Below are 19,306 nucleotides of genomic sequence, written 5' to 3'. Positions count from 1 at the left end.
GCTCATCAGATATAACGGGCAAGATAATCTTATTCAGATATTTTGCAATTTTGTTGTTCGATCTTGTACATTGTGAAGTATAAAGGAACGTATAGAAGTTGCAAAAGAAAATAATTGATAAGCAATTGATCATAAGAAGTGGAGCCATCTGCCATTCTTATAGACTTAATCAATCTTTCATTCTGTTCTTTTTAAAGTTGGTGTGCAAGTAGACGGCTCGGACGGTTACCAAACTTACTCTATTCTTGCTTGGTTTTTTTTTGCATGCTTTGTATGCTCTAAATTGAGTTTGGCCTCAGCACCACTTAGTGAATTCCAGTTCTCCGGGGTTGGTGGCTGTTTATGAAAAAGTTCTAAATGCTTTACTAAATGCTTCTTCCATTCGAAGCTTCTTGATCAGAGAGGCATGGGAAATGATATGACCCCTTATGGTTGCTTTGGCAGCATCCCAGACAGTTGCAGCTCAAACAGGAGAGAGTTGATTGTCGAGGCAGTAATGTGATAATTTATCTTTTATCACAGAGCAGAATCCTTCATTGTTAAGCAGAGACGTATTAAGTTTCCAATATCTCGTTTTGGGAACTGTTTTGCTGATTTCAATATCTATATACACTGGGGCATGGTCGGAAATTACTATAGAGCCAATAGCACATGACTGGACAACATGTATGCAAGTAGAGGGCATAAAACAATTGTCCAATCTAGAATATGAATTATAGGGTCTAGAGTAGAAAGTATAGTCTCTTATCGTGTCAAATCACCATTTGGCAACCCATCTATCATAGGATTAATTCATTCATTCTTCTTCCGGCGTTCTCTGCATTGCGCATCACATAAAGATTGAAAAAATACATAATAGTAAGTAAGGTCATCAAAAGAATAATTACATCCCTAGAGCAGTAAAATAATATACATTCATATATACATACATACACACTGCCATATATACACATACCTACTGCGGCAGATGGCAGGGAGAAGTGAGGGGAGTGTTTATTGAAGGGAGATATCTTGCAGCCCGCTGGTTCCACTCCCTCACCTCTCCCTGCCGTCTGCCACAATAGGTACACTATGTGTATATATGCAGTGTGTATGTATGTATATATTTATGAATATTATTTGACTATTTTATGGACTTCCTGCCCCAGGCGAGCCTTTGGATCATTAAGCCAGGGAGCACTGGGGGATAAAAGAGGAAGCGGCCTGCACAACGGGGCAGAGAACAGAGAGGGAAGTAAGAGGAATAACTGTGTGATTACTCGTTGTGACCTGGACTGTCTGACTACCCCCACTGTGTACCGAACTGGATTGGCTGAAGACCCGAGTTTTAGGATTACCCCTGGAGAACGGAACAGACAAGGAGAACGGATTGTGGACTGTGAAATGGTTGGTGAATTCCCCCCTTTTCCCCAGTGTGCAAAACTCCCTAATGAACTCCCCATTTGCATTCTAGTTGTGCTCCTTGTGCGTGTTTGGTTATTGAACTTGGTGACGTGGAAACCCCACACCCTTGAACCTGCTACACTACACTACACTACACATACATACATACATACATACATACATACATACATACATACATACATACATACATACATACATACATACATACATACATACATACATACATACATACATACATACATACATACATACATACATACATACATACATACATACATACATACATACATACATACATACATACATACATACTTGACATTAGGATGTAACTCTCTCCATGCGTCTACTAAACCAGATGAATCACAATCTCTTCTGAGAGCATTTGAGGCTCTATGATTCGAGACTGGACAAGTTGATGATTTATCCAATTTACCCAAAGTACAATTACATTCTCCTGAAATAAACCCAAGTCCCTTGCAGTGATGATTAAATAATGAAATAATGTCAGGCATACATTTGGTGGAGTCTGTGTTTGGGCCAATTACATTTAGTATAGTAAAATGTTGCCCAAGTATATTACCTGTAATCAAAATAAATCCTCCTTCAGGGTCTGTATCTTGGTGCTCAAATATAAATGCACATTTTTTTGGGCCTCTTTTGTTTGAACTAAAAGAAGGAAAGTACACCTGGCCCACCCAATCCCTCTTCAGTTTAGCATGTTCTGTTGAAGATAAATGGCAATTGAAACCCTTTCCTTTAAAAAAAAAAGAATGTTAGAATTTTCTTCCTCTTGACCACATGCCCAAAACATTACAGGAGACTGCTGTAAATGAACTGTTTATGTTACAACAGTAGTAAAGAATAACTTAACCCAGTAGTGCATCACACAAAAAACAAAAACAATTACTAAGATGTTTGTGCAACCCGAAACTAAAAAAAAACATACTAATAAAGTTTAGAAGAACCCCACTGCCCAGTCCCCAAATTATACGACAGATCTCAAACACACGACCTACCCTGTTTTCTGTCACTTTACTAACAGGAAGCCCAGGGTTTTTAAGAAAAAAGAGAAAAAAAAGTTTCACTATGTCCTATGTTGAATAAAGGGGAATTAACATAGATCTATGGGCATGTGGATGAAAAATGAATAACCTAATTTTTCAAATTGTCCTAAGCATTAACGCTATAGCACTCATATGCATGTGCCCGAACAGACACACCATACAGTCACATGTAGCCTAGCCTATATAATAAAACATAAAAAATGCAAATTGTGGGCCTAAATTAAATTAATATAGCCTAGTAATAACGCCCCTTCGCCTACCTTGAGACCCAACTAAATGAGCAAATTAACAGGAACGTCATTGGGCTTTGGCTTATTCATAAAAATAAAAAAAAGTTCAACCTCAGTTCTCTACATGAAAAGCTTAGTTACATTACACCATAACGCTTATTAATGATTACTTTGAATACCATGGCATGGTAGACGGTTCCGTCGAGAGGTAAAGTTAGTCAGCCATCTTGTATGCGGTGCATTACCTGCCCAGCTAGGGTAAAGAAAAGTTACTCACGTTCATGTCCATACACTGACCATGTGTGCACCCTAATAACATAGCTAACAACCTTCTCGGATCTGGGTTCTGTGCCGCTGTAGAGTGGATATTGTCCCGGTAGAAAGTGATCGCAGACTGGGGGTCATCAAATGTGTGGCCAGCCCCCTGGAAAGTAATCCTCATTTTAGCCTGGTGTATCAGGCCAAATCTGACTCCTGCCTTGTGAAGGCGGGCTTTCACATCTTTGTATTCAGCTCTGAGTCTTGCCAGGTCTGCCGACTAATCTGGGAAGATATCATGGCTTGCCAACTGTAGTTCAGTTGTTCTATTTTGCGGGATGTCCGAATGATTTTCTCTTTGGTCTGGAAGTAATGTAGGCAGTTCAGCATTGCTCTGGGAGGTCGACCTGGCTGTGGTTTTGCCGCTAGAGTGCGATGCGCCCTGTCGATGACTGGGGGCCTGTCAAACGTATCTCCCCGAAGACGTCTTGCAGGAAAGAGGCCATGAACTCGGTAGCATTGCGCCCTTCCGTCCCTTCTGCAGTTCCCGACCACACGTATGTTCTGTCTCCGGGAACAGTTTTCCTGTTCATCTAGACCTTTAACTTTAAGTTCTCTGAGGTAAACTCATTGTTTTTGGTCTCCAATTCGGTAAGCCGCTTATCTATGTCGGTCAACAACGTTACAATATCCTTTATTTTTTGGGTTTGGGTCGCGATAGTTGTTTGTCGTGTCGCCATAGTTGACTGGACTTCTGTCATAATTTCAGCTCCTAGACTTGACACAGAGGAGCGAAGTTTGGTCATGAAATCAGAGCGTAGTGTAGCCATTTCTGTGCGGATGGTGGCTAGCATCTCCATAGCGTTAGCATCCGCCATCTTGTTACTGGTCTTCTTTGCATCTTCTTGTTTTCCCAGTTCCAGACCTATCAAATACATGCCACCCGAATGTTGCTAGAGTCAGTAGGTGTGCAAAGTGTGTTCTAATATTGATAGATAAAAGGTTAAAACATAAAAGCATCAACCTTTAGTGGAGAGGCCTCGGAACATGTCTTTAAGTAGCCATGTTGAAACCCTCTCTCTGTTCAAACTTTTGACTGGTACCCTACATTTGAAGTCACTTTTATGTTGACACTAGTACCAGTACCTCACTGTTGGGGAAATACAGTTGAAGTCGGAAGTTTACATACACCTTAGCCAAATACATTTAAACTCAGTTTTTCACAATTCCTGACATTTAATCCGAGTAAAAATTCCCTTTCTTAGGTCAGTTAGGATCACCACTTTATTTTAAGAATGTGAAATGTAAGAATAATAGTAGAGAGAATGATTTATTTCAGTTTTTATTTCTTTCATCACATTCCCTGTGGGTTAGAAGTTGACATACACTCAATTAGTATTTGGTAGCATTGCCTTTAAATTGTTTAACTTGGGTCAAACGTTTCGGGTAGCCTTCCAAAAGATTCCCACAATAAGTTGGGTGAATTTTGGCCCATTCCTCCTGACAGAGATGGTGTAACTGAGTCAGGTTTGTAGGCTTCCTTGCTCGCACACACTTTTTCAGGTCTGCCCACAAGTTTTCTATAGGATTGAGCTCAGGGTTTGTGATGGCCACTCCAGAACCTTGACTTTGTTGTCACAACTTTGGAAGTATGCTTGGGGTAATTGTCGATTTGGGAGACCCATTTGTGACCAAGCTTTAACTTTAACTGATGTCTTGAGATCTATTTTGTGAAGTGCACCAGTCCCTCCTGCAGCAATGCACCCCCACAACATGATGCTGCCACCCCCATGCTTCACGGTTGGGATGGTGTTCTTCGGCTTGCAACCCTCCCCCATTTTCCTCCAAACATAATGATGGTCATTATGACCAAACAGTTCTATTTTTGTTTCATCAGACCAGAAGACATTTCTCCAAAAAGTAAGATCTTTGTCCCCATGTGCAGTTGCAAACCGTAGTCTGGCTTTTTTTATGGCGGTTTTGGAGCAGTGGCTTCTTCCTTGCTGAGCGGCCTGTCAGGTTATGTCAATATAGGACTCATTTTACTGTGGATATAAGATACTATTTCCTCCAACATCTTCACAAGGTCCTTTGCTGTTGTTCTGGGATTGATTTGCCCTTTTCGCACCAAAGTACGTTCATCTCTAGGAGACAGAGCTCGTCTTCTTTCTGAACGGTATGACGGCTGTGTGGCCCCTTGGTGTTTATACTTGCATACTATTGTTTGTGGTACCTTCAGGTGTTTGGATTTGCTCCCGAAGGATGAACCAGACTTGTGGAGGTCTACAATTTTTTTTCTGAGGTCTTGGTTTATTTCTTTTTATTTTCCCATGATGTCAAGCAAATAATTTGTGTCATGCATGAAGTAGATGTCCTAATCGACATGACAAAACTATAGTTTGTTAATAAGAAATTTGTGGAGTGGTTGAAAAATCACGTTTTAATGACTCCAACCTAAGTGTATGTAAACTTCCGACTTTAATTGTATCTCATAACCTGTGACTTAAGGAGTCGGGTGAATTAAGAACTCCTTTACATGAAAAATATTTTCCTGTTTGCCTCAATGCCTTGGCTATAGGCCTGACACCCTGTGGCACAGAGTAGCACTGTGGAGTGGCTGTACTCCACTGTTCGCTACTGATCCTGTGTTAGACTAGTGATGGCCAGGGGATGTTGAACTGTGAAAATCTATAAAATCTCTCAGTCCCAAATGAAAATATGTTTGCCCACAAAAACACAGACATATGCAAAAAAAATACCAGATATTGCAGTTTGTAATCGTTAAATTTTTTTTTTTTTTAATATTTAAAAAATAAATAAATAAATATATATATATATATATATATATATATATACAAACAAGCCTGAAAGTAGGGAATAATCCTGCTATCTTTCGTCATGAAAGGTCCACGTTGGGATGCAGGCAGATGAATTCAATGACACTTCCTGCGTAGCCTCAACTGTCTGTCCTCTGGGCACAGAAGTGACAACAGGTACAAGTCCACTGCCACCATTGAAATTCCATGCTACAGTGATAAAGTCGACCACATCTGAGGGGTTGAGGGTGGTATTGAACATGATGTTCTTTCCCAGTACCACAAACAAAGGGCCAGTTGGCAGTATGCCCTCTCCATTGCAGTATCCTGAGAGAGATTGGTTTTACAAGTGTGGATGGCGTGGATATTGGCCTCAACTATCTGCAGTGGCAAGACAGATACAATCCCCCGACTACATCAAGAAACGTTGTTTTCTTAGCTCCCCTATTTAATGCAACAGTCATAATGTATTCAGTAATCTTACCAACAGCTGACATGAAAAGTCATAACGTGACCTCAAAATGAACTAAAAGAAAGCATGAAAAAAGCATGAAAAAAGCATGCTACTTGTCGCTTTTACCGACTGAATGACTCTTATTCTGTACTCTAGTGCACTGTAGCTCCTTCTACTGAGACAGAATGTATTGTTGAGGCATCTCATGACTTGTATGAGTCTGTCAGTGCAGTGTACAACATCCTGTGTGACAGACCACCGATAACACAACTAGATACAGCAGGAAAGTGCAACTTCTAGATATTAAATCAGGTTTATGTCCATGCACACACCGGCACGGACATATGCAACGACAACAGATTCAGACGTTTGTATACTGTTTTTAATTTTATTCCAAATACCTTTGTGTGTCTATATATTTAACATCAGACGACTACGCCCTTCTTACAGTACCCCACACTTCAACAGTAGTAATAATAACAATATAATCGTAATAATATACATTTGTCGTCATTTCCTTAATAATCCATTTAGCACTGGTATAGAAATCTGAGGGAAAATGAGAGAGAAAGAAAGAGCATTAAATATGACAAAATACACTTCGACACCATTCTTTCCTCTGTATGCACACACACACACACACACACACACACACACACACACACACACACACACACACACACACACACACACACACACACACACACACACACACACACACACACACACACACACACACACACACACACACACACGACACACACGACCCCCATATGAATCACAGAACACACATTGACACAGGTTTCCTATTACCATTGGCCAGACAGGACTGTGCATTACGTTTCTCCTGCTTTGTACGTATGTAATCATCGTTTTGTCTCATTTGTCATTCCTTGTGCTGAGTTTGGTATTCTCCTTTTCTCTTGCTATTTATATCCAGTTTATTAAATTCTGACCTGTTTGAAGGATTCGCAACGTACCGTGTTGTTTAACTGTGCTCTGTAGCTCTGTTGCGTTGTCATTTGATGGGGCTATGATACACTAACTCTGTGTTTAAAACTCTGTGGCAAAACTGGCTTGTTGATCAGTGGAAGGCAAGGCCACTCTCTGCTACTCTGACAAGCAAACATGGACTGTAATATTGAGTCCTGTGATCTGGGTGTACTGTCAGAATGTGTTTTAGAGAAGGCCTCTTTAGACTATTGACCTTTGAACTTTGTTCCCGGGCTTGTGACTGGTGGGAAAGAGACCTCATTTACGCACGAATGGTCATGATCTCCACATTGGCTTTCGTAAGGATCTTTAATGACAGACCAAAAACATAAGTCAATAACTAAACAGTGACCAAGAAACCAATGACGACAATAAAAAGATATTCGAAAGAAAGAAAGAAAGAAAGATAGAAAATAAATTAGGCGAGTTAGACTCTGACAGAAAGCAAATCGAAAACACAAATTCCAAAGTTCAAGCTCTTCCAGCTGCTCTGGGGAAAAAAATATGCATCTTCTTGGCGAGAACCGACTTCTTTAAACGCAAGAGTTTCTGTGTGTTTGAAGTCTCTATGGTCCCCTGAATCTCTCCAGCGCTTGTTGGATAGGTCAAGTCCTCCCATCAGATCCAAGTGAAAGAGAGAGAGAAGGTCAAAAGCCAAACCAGGCAGCTTGAACACACTTATGCTTACTGTTGAACGGTCACCACATGGTCTCTCACTGCACCGTAAGGGCAGCTAACGGTCATATGTGGTCAAAAGTCATTTCCCACTCATTAGACAGCCTGATCCATTGCTTAGCAGGACTCCTGGTTTAGGAGGACGGCCTTGACTAGGTTGGTGTCTCCGCAAATTCTGCCCTGGAGAATAACCCCCTCAAACAGGTCAGAGTGGTTTGATCCTGCCGTGTCAATGCACTACAAGCTCACAGCCCCTTCCGCTCCTCGTTCCTACACGTTTCTCTGTTGAACCCTGACATTTGACTTTTAACCCTCTCGACCCTTGTCACATGTCCGATCCCTCCGTCCCTCCTCAGTCTTGTTTCCCCAGCAGCAGGTCTGTGGTGGGCGCCTTCGCCGGGGGTAAGGGCCGCGGAGGGGGCGTGGGCTTAGGCTTGGGTCGCTTGGGGCTCGCTGTGCCGCAGCCGCCCCCCTCGCTGTCGGTGTTGGTGGATGAGGGTGGCGGGGGTGGAGTGAGACGGGGCAGGGACATGGAAGAGTGTGGGCCGAGGTGGGGCGGGATGCGTGAGAAGGATGATGCTGACCTCAGGCTCTGGATGCGCCGACACTCCTGGCAGATCCGCACATGGGCACAGCTCCGGGAGGGTGGCGCCGTGGCAGCCTCGGGCGGGGGAGGGGGTGTCGTGGTGTTGGCACCCAGCGGGTCCTCCAGGAGGCGCTGTGGCCCCGGACCCATGTCTGAGGGCCCCCCCCCTACGGCCCCACACCCCCCCCCTGCTGCTCCCCCTCCGCCAGTCAGGTGGCCCGAGCTGCTGTACAGCTTGCCGTTGCTGAGGCGCATCTCGCGGACTAGGCGGATGGGTCTCGGGACACCCAGCTGGAGGCGGGTGGGGTGGCGCAAGACGCCGCCAGGGCTGGCCAAGGGACGCCGCCGCCGAGAGCGTGAGCTCTTCTTACAGGAGATGGCGTTGCGGAACTCAGTCAGCATCTCCTGACACACTGACACCTAGGCGAGAGAGAAGAGGAAGATGGAGCGAGAGAGAGAGGGAGAGAGAACAACAGAGAGAGGGAGAGGCAGGATAGGGAGATAAAGAGAGAAGGGGATGATCGTGTGAATGTGTGGGAGAAGGACAGAGGAAAATCTTCCGAGGTTTACTAAACTTGTTGCACTGTTCAAATACGGTGTGACCTCTGGGCAATGGAAATATGACAAATAAGTAGCTACCTCCAGTGACACTGACACACATTCAAAAGGATCTCACATTCAGAACGAAGCTAAAGACGGAGCGACAACGGAGACAGGAATCACAAATACAAAGAAAGCAGCAAGGAGAGATAAAGTAGGGGCAAATGAAAGTCACAAACAGCTTTTTACCCAGACGGCAATGAAATAAACAACACAATGGACTAGCGGGAGGAATAACAATGACCAACACAAAACATAGAGACAGAGACAGAGGAGAGAGAGAGAGAGAGAGAGAGAGAGAGAGAGAGAGAGAGAGAGAGAGAGGGAGAGAGACTGAGAGAGACAGAGAGAGAGAGAGAGAGAGAGAGAGAGAGAGAGAGAGAGAGAGAGAGAGAGAGAGAGAGAGAGAGAGAGAGAGAGAGACAGAGAGAGAGAGAGAGAGAGAGAGAGAGAGAGAGAGAGAGAGAGAGAAACAAAGGACAAGGAAAGGAAAACGCAGATCATCACCCTCTGTTTGCTTTGACATACCTCAAGACAGAGACTGCTAGAGAGACGAGGGAGAGAGAGAGAGAGAGAGAGAGAGAGAGAGAGAGAGAGAGAGAGAGAGAGAGAGAGAAATGGACAAAGGACAAGGAAAGGAAAACGCAGACGTCGACCATCACCCTCTGTTTGCTTTGCAGCCATTTACACATCAACACGACGCCGCCGAAGCACAACACTCACTGCACTACACACCACACGAGAGAGAGAGGGAGAGAGAGCGAGCGGGCGGGCGGGCTGGAGTTGTGTTGCCATAGTAACCTACTGGAGTGCGTCTGTGGTTTTGGCCGGGGCAGGAGTGAGGGCGTACCTCGTCTGTCTCTGCCGAGCGGCGGGTGGACCACACAAACTCCATGACGGCCACGAACACAGCGATGATGAGGCCGCAGATCAACACCACGAAGATGCCCCCGATGTTCTCCATGCCCAGACCTGTGGAGGAACAGAGGAATTATGTACACAGTTCGAACACACGGACAGAGAGGGAATGGTAGGGCTGTGTGTAAGAACATAAACATGCACGACACGCACACAGATATTTGTGATTACCCCGGCACACACATAGGGCACAGAAAAAGCCCAGGACACGATGAAATAGCCTCCACAGGATCATAAGGTCATTTTCATGCTCTCGATACAAAGCCTTAGGGGGGCGAAAAGCTCTGTGAACCTTAAGCGGCCTAATGTTCCTACAGGGAGTGTGTGTGTTGCCAAAGACTTCAGTCACCCAAGGCCTGGACCGTTCTCTCTGCTACCGCACGGCAAGCGGTACCAGAGCGTCAAGTCTAGGTCCAAAAGTCTCCTTAACAGCTTCTACCCCCAAGCCATGAGACTGCTGAACAATGAATCAAATGGCCACCGGGACTATTTACATTGACCCCCACCCCACTTTGTTTTTACACTGCTGCTACTCGCTGTTATTATCTGTACATAGTCACTTTACCCCTAGCCTACATGTACAAATTACCTCGACTAACCAGTACCACCGGTACCCTCTGCATATAGCCTCCTTATTGTTATTTTATTGTGTTACTTTTTTATTACATTTTTTAACTTCAGTTTATTTAGTAAATATTTTCTGAACTCTATTTCTTGAACTGCATTGTTGGTTAAAGGGCTTGTAAGTAAGCATTTCTCGGTAGGGTCTACACCTGTTGTATACGGCGCATGTGACAAATTTGATTTGTTGTGGGTGTGTACGATTCAACAAGCCTGCATTCATTGACTTAATAAGTCAATCAACCACACAAATCCCTTTCAGCTCTTCCTGTTCTATTTCGAAGACAGAATATTCAACACGAAGGTTTTACATGGTTTTTTTTTGTTGGTTTTTTTTATCCTCAAAATGTCTCATAAGAATGCTCTGAGCAAGTACCCTTGTTATGTTGAGTGTATCAAAACAAAGGCTCAAGTCTCCCTGCTTTAACCTCAGGGCACTTATTTATCCCATGGATGACTCAACTGTAACGAGTGTGTCTGGTTAAAAAGTAGTGCACTATATAGGGATAGAATGCCATTTGGGTCGCACATGTGTCTTACTGCAGGGGCTGCCAAATATGCAAACCACAAACAACATCTAGCGTGCTACGTCTGGGTCTATATCGTTCAGTCTGTTGCTTGTAGCTATCTAAGCATTTGGAATGGGAGAAGGGTTAGCAGATGTCCCAAAAGGAAACTGCAGAGATGAAAAATAAGAAACACTTCAGAAAAGGGGCAAATACAAAAACCAAATGTGCTTTTGGCACACAAACACACACACCATGTAGACATTTATATCCCCCTGGTAAAATGCAGCAATCATGACACTAATCAAATAAATCTTCCAAATTTGTTTTGTCCTTAAACCAACACTGTTTTTCTCCTCAGGCATCATTGCATGCGCTATAGAACAGCAGAATATGTACTGCTTTTCTCCCCCTCCCCCTGAGAGGCTCGTCACCTATGCTTCGTCAACAAAACAATAACAGCGGTGGTGGGGCGGACAGTGACTCAGTTTCCTCCTACTGCGGAATCCATCTTTAAGGATGAGGCATAATAAACCCAACACACATTCACACACCACAAACACACACATCTAACACAAATGTCATTTCCAGCTGTGAGTCATTGTGATGGGAATAGAATGGACTACACGTATCAATTCACTTGTATACCACGATTCTGCGACACCAAAAATACATGGACTTTATGAGTATCTGAGGAACAAGTGCTTGCTACTACTTGAGGAAATGTCAGCAATTGTATTGTGTACAAATGGTATTGTGTACAGTAGTCGTGTGCAATTCTAATGTGACTGCATAGGAGCTGGTTTGGAACAAATTAACATTATCTCAGCGGTTGCTGGGCAGTCGTTACCAAGAACAGGGCCTGACAGGGAGCCACTCCTGGATGGAAAAGTTGTGTATTTACTAGCCTAACTTAAGGTATACGATATACTGGGCTGTGAGGGTGTGTGAGGGTTAGGGTCCTATTTCATTTCCCCACAAGTGTTCCATTCATTTTCAAGCCTCTCGGGAATAGGAGGGCTGATCTAGGATCAGCTCCACCCTGTCCATCTAATCTTATTGATTAAGATCAAAAAGGAAAAAGTGATCCCAGATGAGCAGGCCCACTTTGAAACGCTTGATATGGGGGGCCCCTGAACATTAGTGCTGGTACTTTGCCAGGTCTCCATTGCGAAAGAAGTCTTCTGACCTCAATGGGACTTCCTGGTTTAGGTAAAGGTTAAATCAAATAAAAACTACTGGCACAGGTGGTGCTGTACCCACCCTTGGCTCGGTGGTCCTCCTCCTTGGGGCACTGCCCCCCTTCCCACCACCTCCTCTTCAGGATCTCCAGCCTGTTGTTCTCTGCCAGCTGTAACACCCCCAGAGTGATCTCCTCTTTAAACGGTGAGCCTGAGGAAGAGGGGGAGGAGGGAGAGAGATAGAGGGTGGGGGAGAAAAAGAGAGAGAGGGTTACAGAGAGAGGGAGGAAAGGAGAGAGGGAGAGAGAGAGAGACAGACGGACAGATGGACAAGGAGGGAGAGAAGGAGTGAAAGAGAGAGAGAGAACAACATTACTGTTGCTAATTGTGTATCACCATGTCCTCATTATTGATTTAACTTCCTGTGTCATTGCTTGGCGATTAAAGATAGTGACAAATCGTGCCAATAAAGTTAATTGAATTGAATCGAATCAAGATGGAGGAAGCAAGAGAGGATTGGGAATAGAGAGGGCTTTAAAAAGAGGTAGAGAACGTGGTGATGGAGAAAGAAAATGAGGGAGGGGGTGAGTGAGCGAGATGGAGGGAGGGAGAGAGAGAGAAATTTATAATTGGGACTCTGCACTACATGTGAGCCAACTGTAACCTTAGAGGTTGGCATCCATGCTGTTGTGCAAATACAACAAACACCAATTATACTGTACATGTAAGTCAGAGGTTGTAAGGTAGGCCAGCCAGACATACTGTTAATATTCAGTAATAGGCTAGATAGCTGGGATGGAACCATCTGTGAACTCCACAGATGGATCTCCACTAACAAAATGTTAAATGTCAAAATGTTCCCCCTGAGATTTTCACTGTGGGACCTCTGTTCCCAAGCGTTCCATACCAATTCCACCCCCGGCTAATAGGGAAGGCGAAAGAACTCCCACATAGCTGGAGTCGTGGAAATACATACTTCCCCCAAAAAAACAAGGATCCAAGCCTGTCCGTAATGAATCTGTCGCTGAGGACCACCTACTTGTGTAACATCAAAGTTGCTGAGGAAGAAGCAACTGTAGCCATGGCGACAGGCTTCTTAAAAGAAAATGTTGGGTGATGAGATGTGAGTTATTTCTGACCTTTGAGCGGGAAGGCAATGTAAAGGCATGATGATGAAAGAAAGAGGAACCGTATCCCTGGTCAGTCCTTGAGGGAAATGTGATACTGTATGTCTGAGGCCTACTTTGATGTATTGAAATTCTGGGAATTCTTTGGGGAAGAATGTCCCGAGGCTGTAATACATAGCCAGGAATCCATCTAAACCAGGTGGGTTTGATGTTAAAGTGGGCCTCCAGCAAGAACATGCAAGTTTACGTTTAGGTTTATCATCAAAATAAAATGAGAGAAGTGTAATAACATGATAAGTTCCAGGGAAATGACACCAAATAAGAATAGAGCTCTTGGTGGTTAGGGTGTGAAACCGTGACTCTTGGTGTCCAGCATGCCTCCTAACCCATCCTTCTCTCCTTCCCTCATTCTCTCTCCTCCACCCTCTCCAACACTCACTCAGGGGCATTTTGATGGCAGTCCTCACTCCTTCTCCCCTACCCCCCAGACCAACACTCCCTCTCCACTCACCCAGGGGCATGCCGATGCCATAGCCCTTGGTGTCGAGAAGACCACCTATTTGGGTGAGGTTACAGTTGAGGCGGCGGTGGTACTTGTTCATGGTGCTCTCCAGCAGGAAGGCGTATTTGGAGTTGACCACGCGGGCGATGCCCTCCTCCGTGCTCTTCACAAACACACTGGGCTGCTTGGAGTGCATGTAGTTCCACATGCGCTGGTACGTCTGGTAGCGCGAGTTCTGTTGATGGGTGTGTTGAAGGTTGTCATGGCAAGACAAGAAGGGTTTTGAACTTTTTGTGATACCCCCAACACATACACATGAACCCCCATCCCCTCTCTCTCACACACACACGCACACACACGCACACACACACACACCCCTGCACCAGTGGCATAGCGCAGCTTAGAATGGACCCCCCCCGTCTGAGCAAGGCCCCAACCACATTTTTTTTTAACAGTTTTATAGCTAATCTCATGCTATTTTACACATTTTTCCATGAAGCTGAGAGAAAAGGTAGCTGTTTTAAAGCAAATTTCCTGCAATTCTACACATATTGCAATGAGCCTTTTTCATATTTAAAGCAGATTTCCTGCAATTCTAAACATACATGTATGACCTGTTTACATGTCCTGCACCCCCACCCCCACCCCACACACACAGCATACAATCCTTACCATGAAGAAGGTCATGGTGGAGCCTCCTTGGATGGTACCATACTGGATGTTTGTCTGGTCAGCCAGGTCGTCAGGAGACTCGATGGGCACCTCCATCCTCTGAACAGTGAGGAAGGCTGCCAGGTTGGCCGTGTAGGAGGAGATGATGATAAGAGTGAACGCCCACCTGGGATGGAGAGACAGGGGACAGGCATATTACCACGAGTTACACTATGGCAAAGTTAAACCTAGCCTAGTCCTGGACTAAAAAAAGATACCTATAGGTGTCACGTTCTGACCATAGTTCTGTTATTTTATTCTTTGTTTTAGTATGGTCAGGGCGTGAGTTGGGGTGGGCAGTCTGTTGGTTTTTGTGATCGGCCTAGTATGGTTCTCACTCAGAGGTAGCCTGGGTTTCACTTTTGGTTTGTGGGTGTTTGTTTCTGTGTGAGTGTTTGGGCCACACGGTACTGTTTCGGTTTTCGTTTTGTTCATATCGTTTATTGTTTTGTATTTCAGTGTTCAGTTCGTTTCAATTAAATGTCATCATGAACACTTACCACGCTGCGCTTTGGTCCGATCCTTCTTCCCCCGACCACAACCCTTACAGAAACACCCACCACAAAAAGACCAAGCTGGAAGGGATCGCCTCCCATGGGAACAGATGGAGGCAGCTTGGAGAGCAGAGGCAGCCGGAGAGAGGAGCCAGCGATATGAGGGAGCACTGGCCTGGCTACAGGTAGCATTCAACCAGGTAAGGTTGGGCAGGCTCGGTGCTCAAGAGCTCCAGTGCGCCTGCACGGTCCGGTCTATCCGGTGCCACCTCCAAACACCAGCCCTCCGGTGGCAGCCCCCCGCACCAGGCTGTCTCTCCGTCTTCCCCCGACAGGTGCTCCCGCCTGTCCAGCGCTGCTAGAGCCTTTCTCCTGCCCAGCACCGCCAGAGTCTCCCGTTTCCTGAGCCGCCAGAGTCTTCCGTCTGTCCTGAGCCGCCAAAGTCTCCCGTCTGTCTTGAGCCGCCAGAGCCGTCCGCCAGCCAGGAGCCGCCAGAGCCGCCAGCCAGCCAGGAGCCGCCAGAGCCGCCAGCCAGCCAGGAGCCGCCAGAGCCGCCATCCAGCCAGGAGCCGCCAGAGCCGCCATCCAGCTAGGAGCCGCCAGAGCCGTCAGCCAGCCAGGAGCCGCCAGAGTCTCCCGCCTGTCCGGCGCTGCCGGAGTCTCCCGCCTATCCGGTGCCGCCGGAGTCTCCCGCCTGTCCGACGCTGCCGGAGTCTCCCGTCCATTCGGGACCCATGGCTAGGGTCCCCAGTCGGAGGTCGGCGGCGAGGGTCGCCGCTCGTAAGAGGCCACGGGGGCGGTTGAGGAGGCGGACAAAAACTGTGGTGAAGTGGGGTCCACGTCCCGCGCCAGAGCTGCCACCGTGGACAGACGCCCACCTCAGTGTTCAGTTCGTTTCAATTAAATATCATCGTGAAGACTTACCACGCTGCGCTTTGGTCCGATCCTTCTTCCACCGACGACAACCCTTACAATAGGATCTTAGTTGTTGTCCAGAATATGGTGGCAGAATTATGGTACCTTTCCCAAAATGCCATTTTTTCAAAAAATCCTGGTTCCATTTCCTGCTTTTTCAGTAGTTATTCCTTCCTGATTCTTGGAATCTTCCACCCAGGATTTCAGGAAAACCTGGGAAATGTGGGTAAGTTACCAGAACCCTAGTCCAGAAATAGGCTTCATTTGTGTCCAGGAGACTATCCCATTTTATTACACCTCAAAGTTCTGCTCTTTTTCTGAATCCTTGTCAGGTCAAGGTCAAAATGACAAATTGTTGAACTCTTCCCATTCACAAAACGCTGTTGCACTGATATAATGAAACGTTTGTTGATCGTCTGAGCATCTACATAGTTTTCAAAAAAAGTAACTTATTGCACTACTTTACCCTTTAGGTTGAACCCAGTTTTATTCTGAGCAGTGCATTGCAGTATCAAGACAATTCAGAGTTAACAGAGCTAACAAACTAGAGTGAGAAGTGGGTGAGGTTGGGTGTAATACTGCGGCATAATATAATTCCCATCAGTATATGACTGCCATCTGCTTGATCTGATGAACAGTAGCTTTGAGAGAAGAGTAAAGTGGAGGAAGAGCGGAGGAAGAAATATAGAGATTGATACTGTAGATAGACACACACACACGTCCCAAAAACCCCCCTCCCACACTCACCAGACCCCGGAGACGCAGCGCGTGGACAGGGCGCGGGGCATAATCTCAGAGCCCTGCTGCATGAAGCCTCCCACGGGGAACCACAGGCTGTTACCCAGGGTGTACTGGTTCTCCAGCATGTCCTTTCGCCCCATAGGACACGGGTGGGAGTTGTACCACTCATACGGACTCAACCTGGGAGGTGGACAGTGAGAGAGGTGGACTATGAGCTTCGACATATGATTTGTGTCCTCAACACATGATTCACACATACTAGCATCGTGTCTTATTGAGTGAAAACAAGTCCCCAAAAATTGCATTTCGCTTCTCTCTATTAGATAAGTAGATGAGGGAAAGAAGACTTGTATAATCTCTGGTCCCAGATCTGTTTGTGCTGCATAGCCAACAGATATAGGACCACCAGGCTACTCTAACCAGTGTATATGCAGGTTGAGGTGTCCCCCAGCCCACTAGGTGGCGTAGTTAGCTACCTGGCGGCTAGGAAGAGCACACAGCTGACAGCCAGGTAGGCCAGCAGCATGAAGAGCCACACGGCCGGAGAGAACGGGTCCAGGAAGGAGAAATAACCTGGCTTCCGTCCCTGATTGGAGGACGAGGACAAAATTAGTGTTAACGGAGATCGATAGCGGACGGTGCAGTTCAGATTTCAAACACAATGGGGCAGAGTATTGGCATTGATTGCATCACAGACTGGGCAATGTGAGTACAAGGTCGTATTCATTAGGACTCAACAGAGCAAAAGGTTTTGCAGCAGAAAAATGGAAACAAGTTGTTTCAGTCCATTTTCTTCAATTTGGTACCTAATGAATACGACCCACGACAGCTTGAGTAATTACATTGATAATGGAATGTATTAGGCTACAGAGTAATGTGGTTTGTTTTGTTTGTTGTCCATATGTGATAATTGCTTTTTGGATGAATCCGGTTGGGGGTGACACTTTATCAGCAGACGTTAAAATACTCATCATGATCATAGTTTGAATACATCCTTATTCATGACTTGTATATGATTACGTATCCTCATAAGAAATGATTGATACATGCAATGTACTCGCCTATGGGACTAAATACATCCACGTCTGATAGACATTTTGCTAATGCTTAACAAACCATTTTATCACGGTCTATAAACAGTTTATAGGCACACAAATAAAGTGTTAGCCGAGGTAGTAACAACAATGTATAAAACAGTGTATATTCCACTGCACCCCTGGTCCAGCTGGAGGCTTTCCATTGCTTTCCATGGCTTTTTCATAGCTAGGAATGACACTAAGGACATGGCAAGAGCCGTGACAACTCTCACAGTGGAAAAGCACCAACGTAGTACAGCACACATAATCTGTACTCAATGACAGTGCAGAACCATTAGTGGTAAATCATAACTAAATGGACTGGTCTCCGTGGTCATCTTACCAAATGGACTCTGTACAGGATGCTGATGCCCAGGGACATGAAGGGTTTGGAGAAATCTATGACCTTCTCCCTCTCTGAGGTGATGGTGAACCCAGCTACCGCCAAGTCTGCTTTCTGTAGGAGAGAGGGATGGCGAGGGGGGGGGGTAGAGGGACAGAGAGAGACAGAGAAAGAAATGTGTGAGAGAGAAATAGATAAGGAGAGAGAGGGAAGGGAGAGAGAGAAGGGAGAGAAAGAGAGAAAAGACAACAGAGCGAGAGAAAAATATTGAGGGAGAGAGATATAAGACAGAGGGGAGTCGAAGAGAGAGCATAGAGATGGAGAGAGATATATACATTTTTTTAAAAGGATGTTATCGAGGAGGACTTGAAAGCAGTCTTGACATGTAGGAAAGCAGGAGGGGAAGAGTCTTCAAGAGGGAGGTCTAGAGGAAGGAGAGGGGCGGGAAACACCATAGAGGGCATAGTCATCATAGAGTGCATGGCTGCTCAAACAAAAACAAGACCCCAGACACCTCTCAGTTCCTTAACTACAGCTTAATTGATTAACGAGGACAGACTCGTTAACGAGTTTCACCCACTTTCATCATGCCGTATCAGAGAGGGAGAGAAGGGGGTGGGTTAGTGTGTTATTCAATGAACTGTTTAGGCAATGCTAGTTTGTGTGTGTGTGTGTGTGTACTGCATAAGTATGCATATTTAAAAAATCTAGTGAGTGTATATTTTCATGGAATTTACATAACTTTGTGTGTGAGGGCTCACTCTGCATATCCATTAGTGTGTGTCTCTCCGTGTGTGCCACCAAGAGCGTGTTCACTCCACATGAGCGCATGTGTGTGTGCACTTAGAGTGTGTACACTCTTAGAAAGAAAAGTGCTATCTAGAACCCAAAAGGTTCCATAGGAGAACCCCTTTGAAGAACCATTGTTGGTTACATGTAAAAACCCTTTCCACAGAGGATTCTACATGGAACCCAAAATGATTCTACCTAGAACCAAAAAGGGTTTTTACCTGGAACCAAAAAGGGTTCTCCTATGGGGACATCCGAAGAACCCTTTTGGAACACTTTTTTTCTAAGTGTATACACATGTG

At 45.3% G+C, this 19,306-nt stretch overlaps 1 protein-coding gene across 2 annotated transcripts in view; it reads right to left on the bottom strand.

The window, feature by feature from the left end:
* Positions 1-6,934: 6,934 nt before the first annotated feature.
* The window catches only part of LOC112264812 (glutamate receptor ionotropic, kainate 5-like), an 89,851-nt gene continuing 77,479 nt past the window's right edge, over positions 6,935-19,306 (bottom strand). For both annotated transcript variants that reach the window (XM_042295607.1, XM_042295608.1), the window contains exons 14-21: positions 18,216-18,329; positions 17,273-17,382; positions 16,803-16,976; positions 14,608-14,773; positions 13,945-14,170; positions 12,389-12,517; positions 9,886-10,052; positions 6,935-8,900 (exon numbers count right to left, since the gene is read on the bottom strand). In XM_042295607.1, coding sequence (XP_042151541.1) covers positions 8,247-8,900; positions 9,886-10,052; positions 12,389-12,517; positions 13,945-14,170; positions 14,608-14,773; positions 16,803-16,976; positions 17,273-17,382; positions 18,216-18,329 — 1,740 coding nt within the window. In that variant the 3' untranslated portion in view covers positions 6,935-8,246. The remainder of the gene's footprint in view (positions 8,901-9,885; positions 10,053-12,388; positions 12,518-13,944; positions 14,171-14,607; positions 14,774-16,802; positions 16,977-17,272; positions 17,383-18,215; positions 18,330-19,306) is intronic.

The sequence above is a fragment of the Oncorhynchus tshawytscha genome, linkage group LG13, assembly GCF_018296145.1.
Source record: "Oncorhynchus tshawytscha isolate Ot180627B linkage group LG13, Otsh_v2.0, whole genome shotgun sequence".
NCBI lineage: Eukaryota > Metazoa > Chordata > Actinopteri > Salmoniformes > Salmonidae > Oncorhynchus > Oncorhynchus tshawytscha.
The sequence above is the reverse complement of the archived record's forward strand: the minus strand, read 5'-3'. Positions and strand labels throughout refer to the sequence as shown.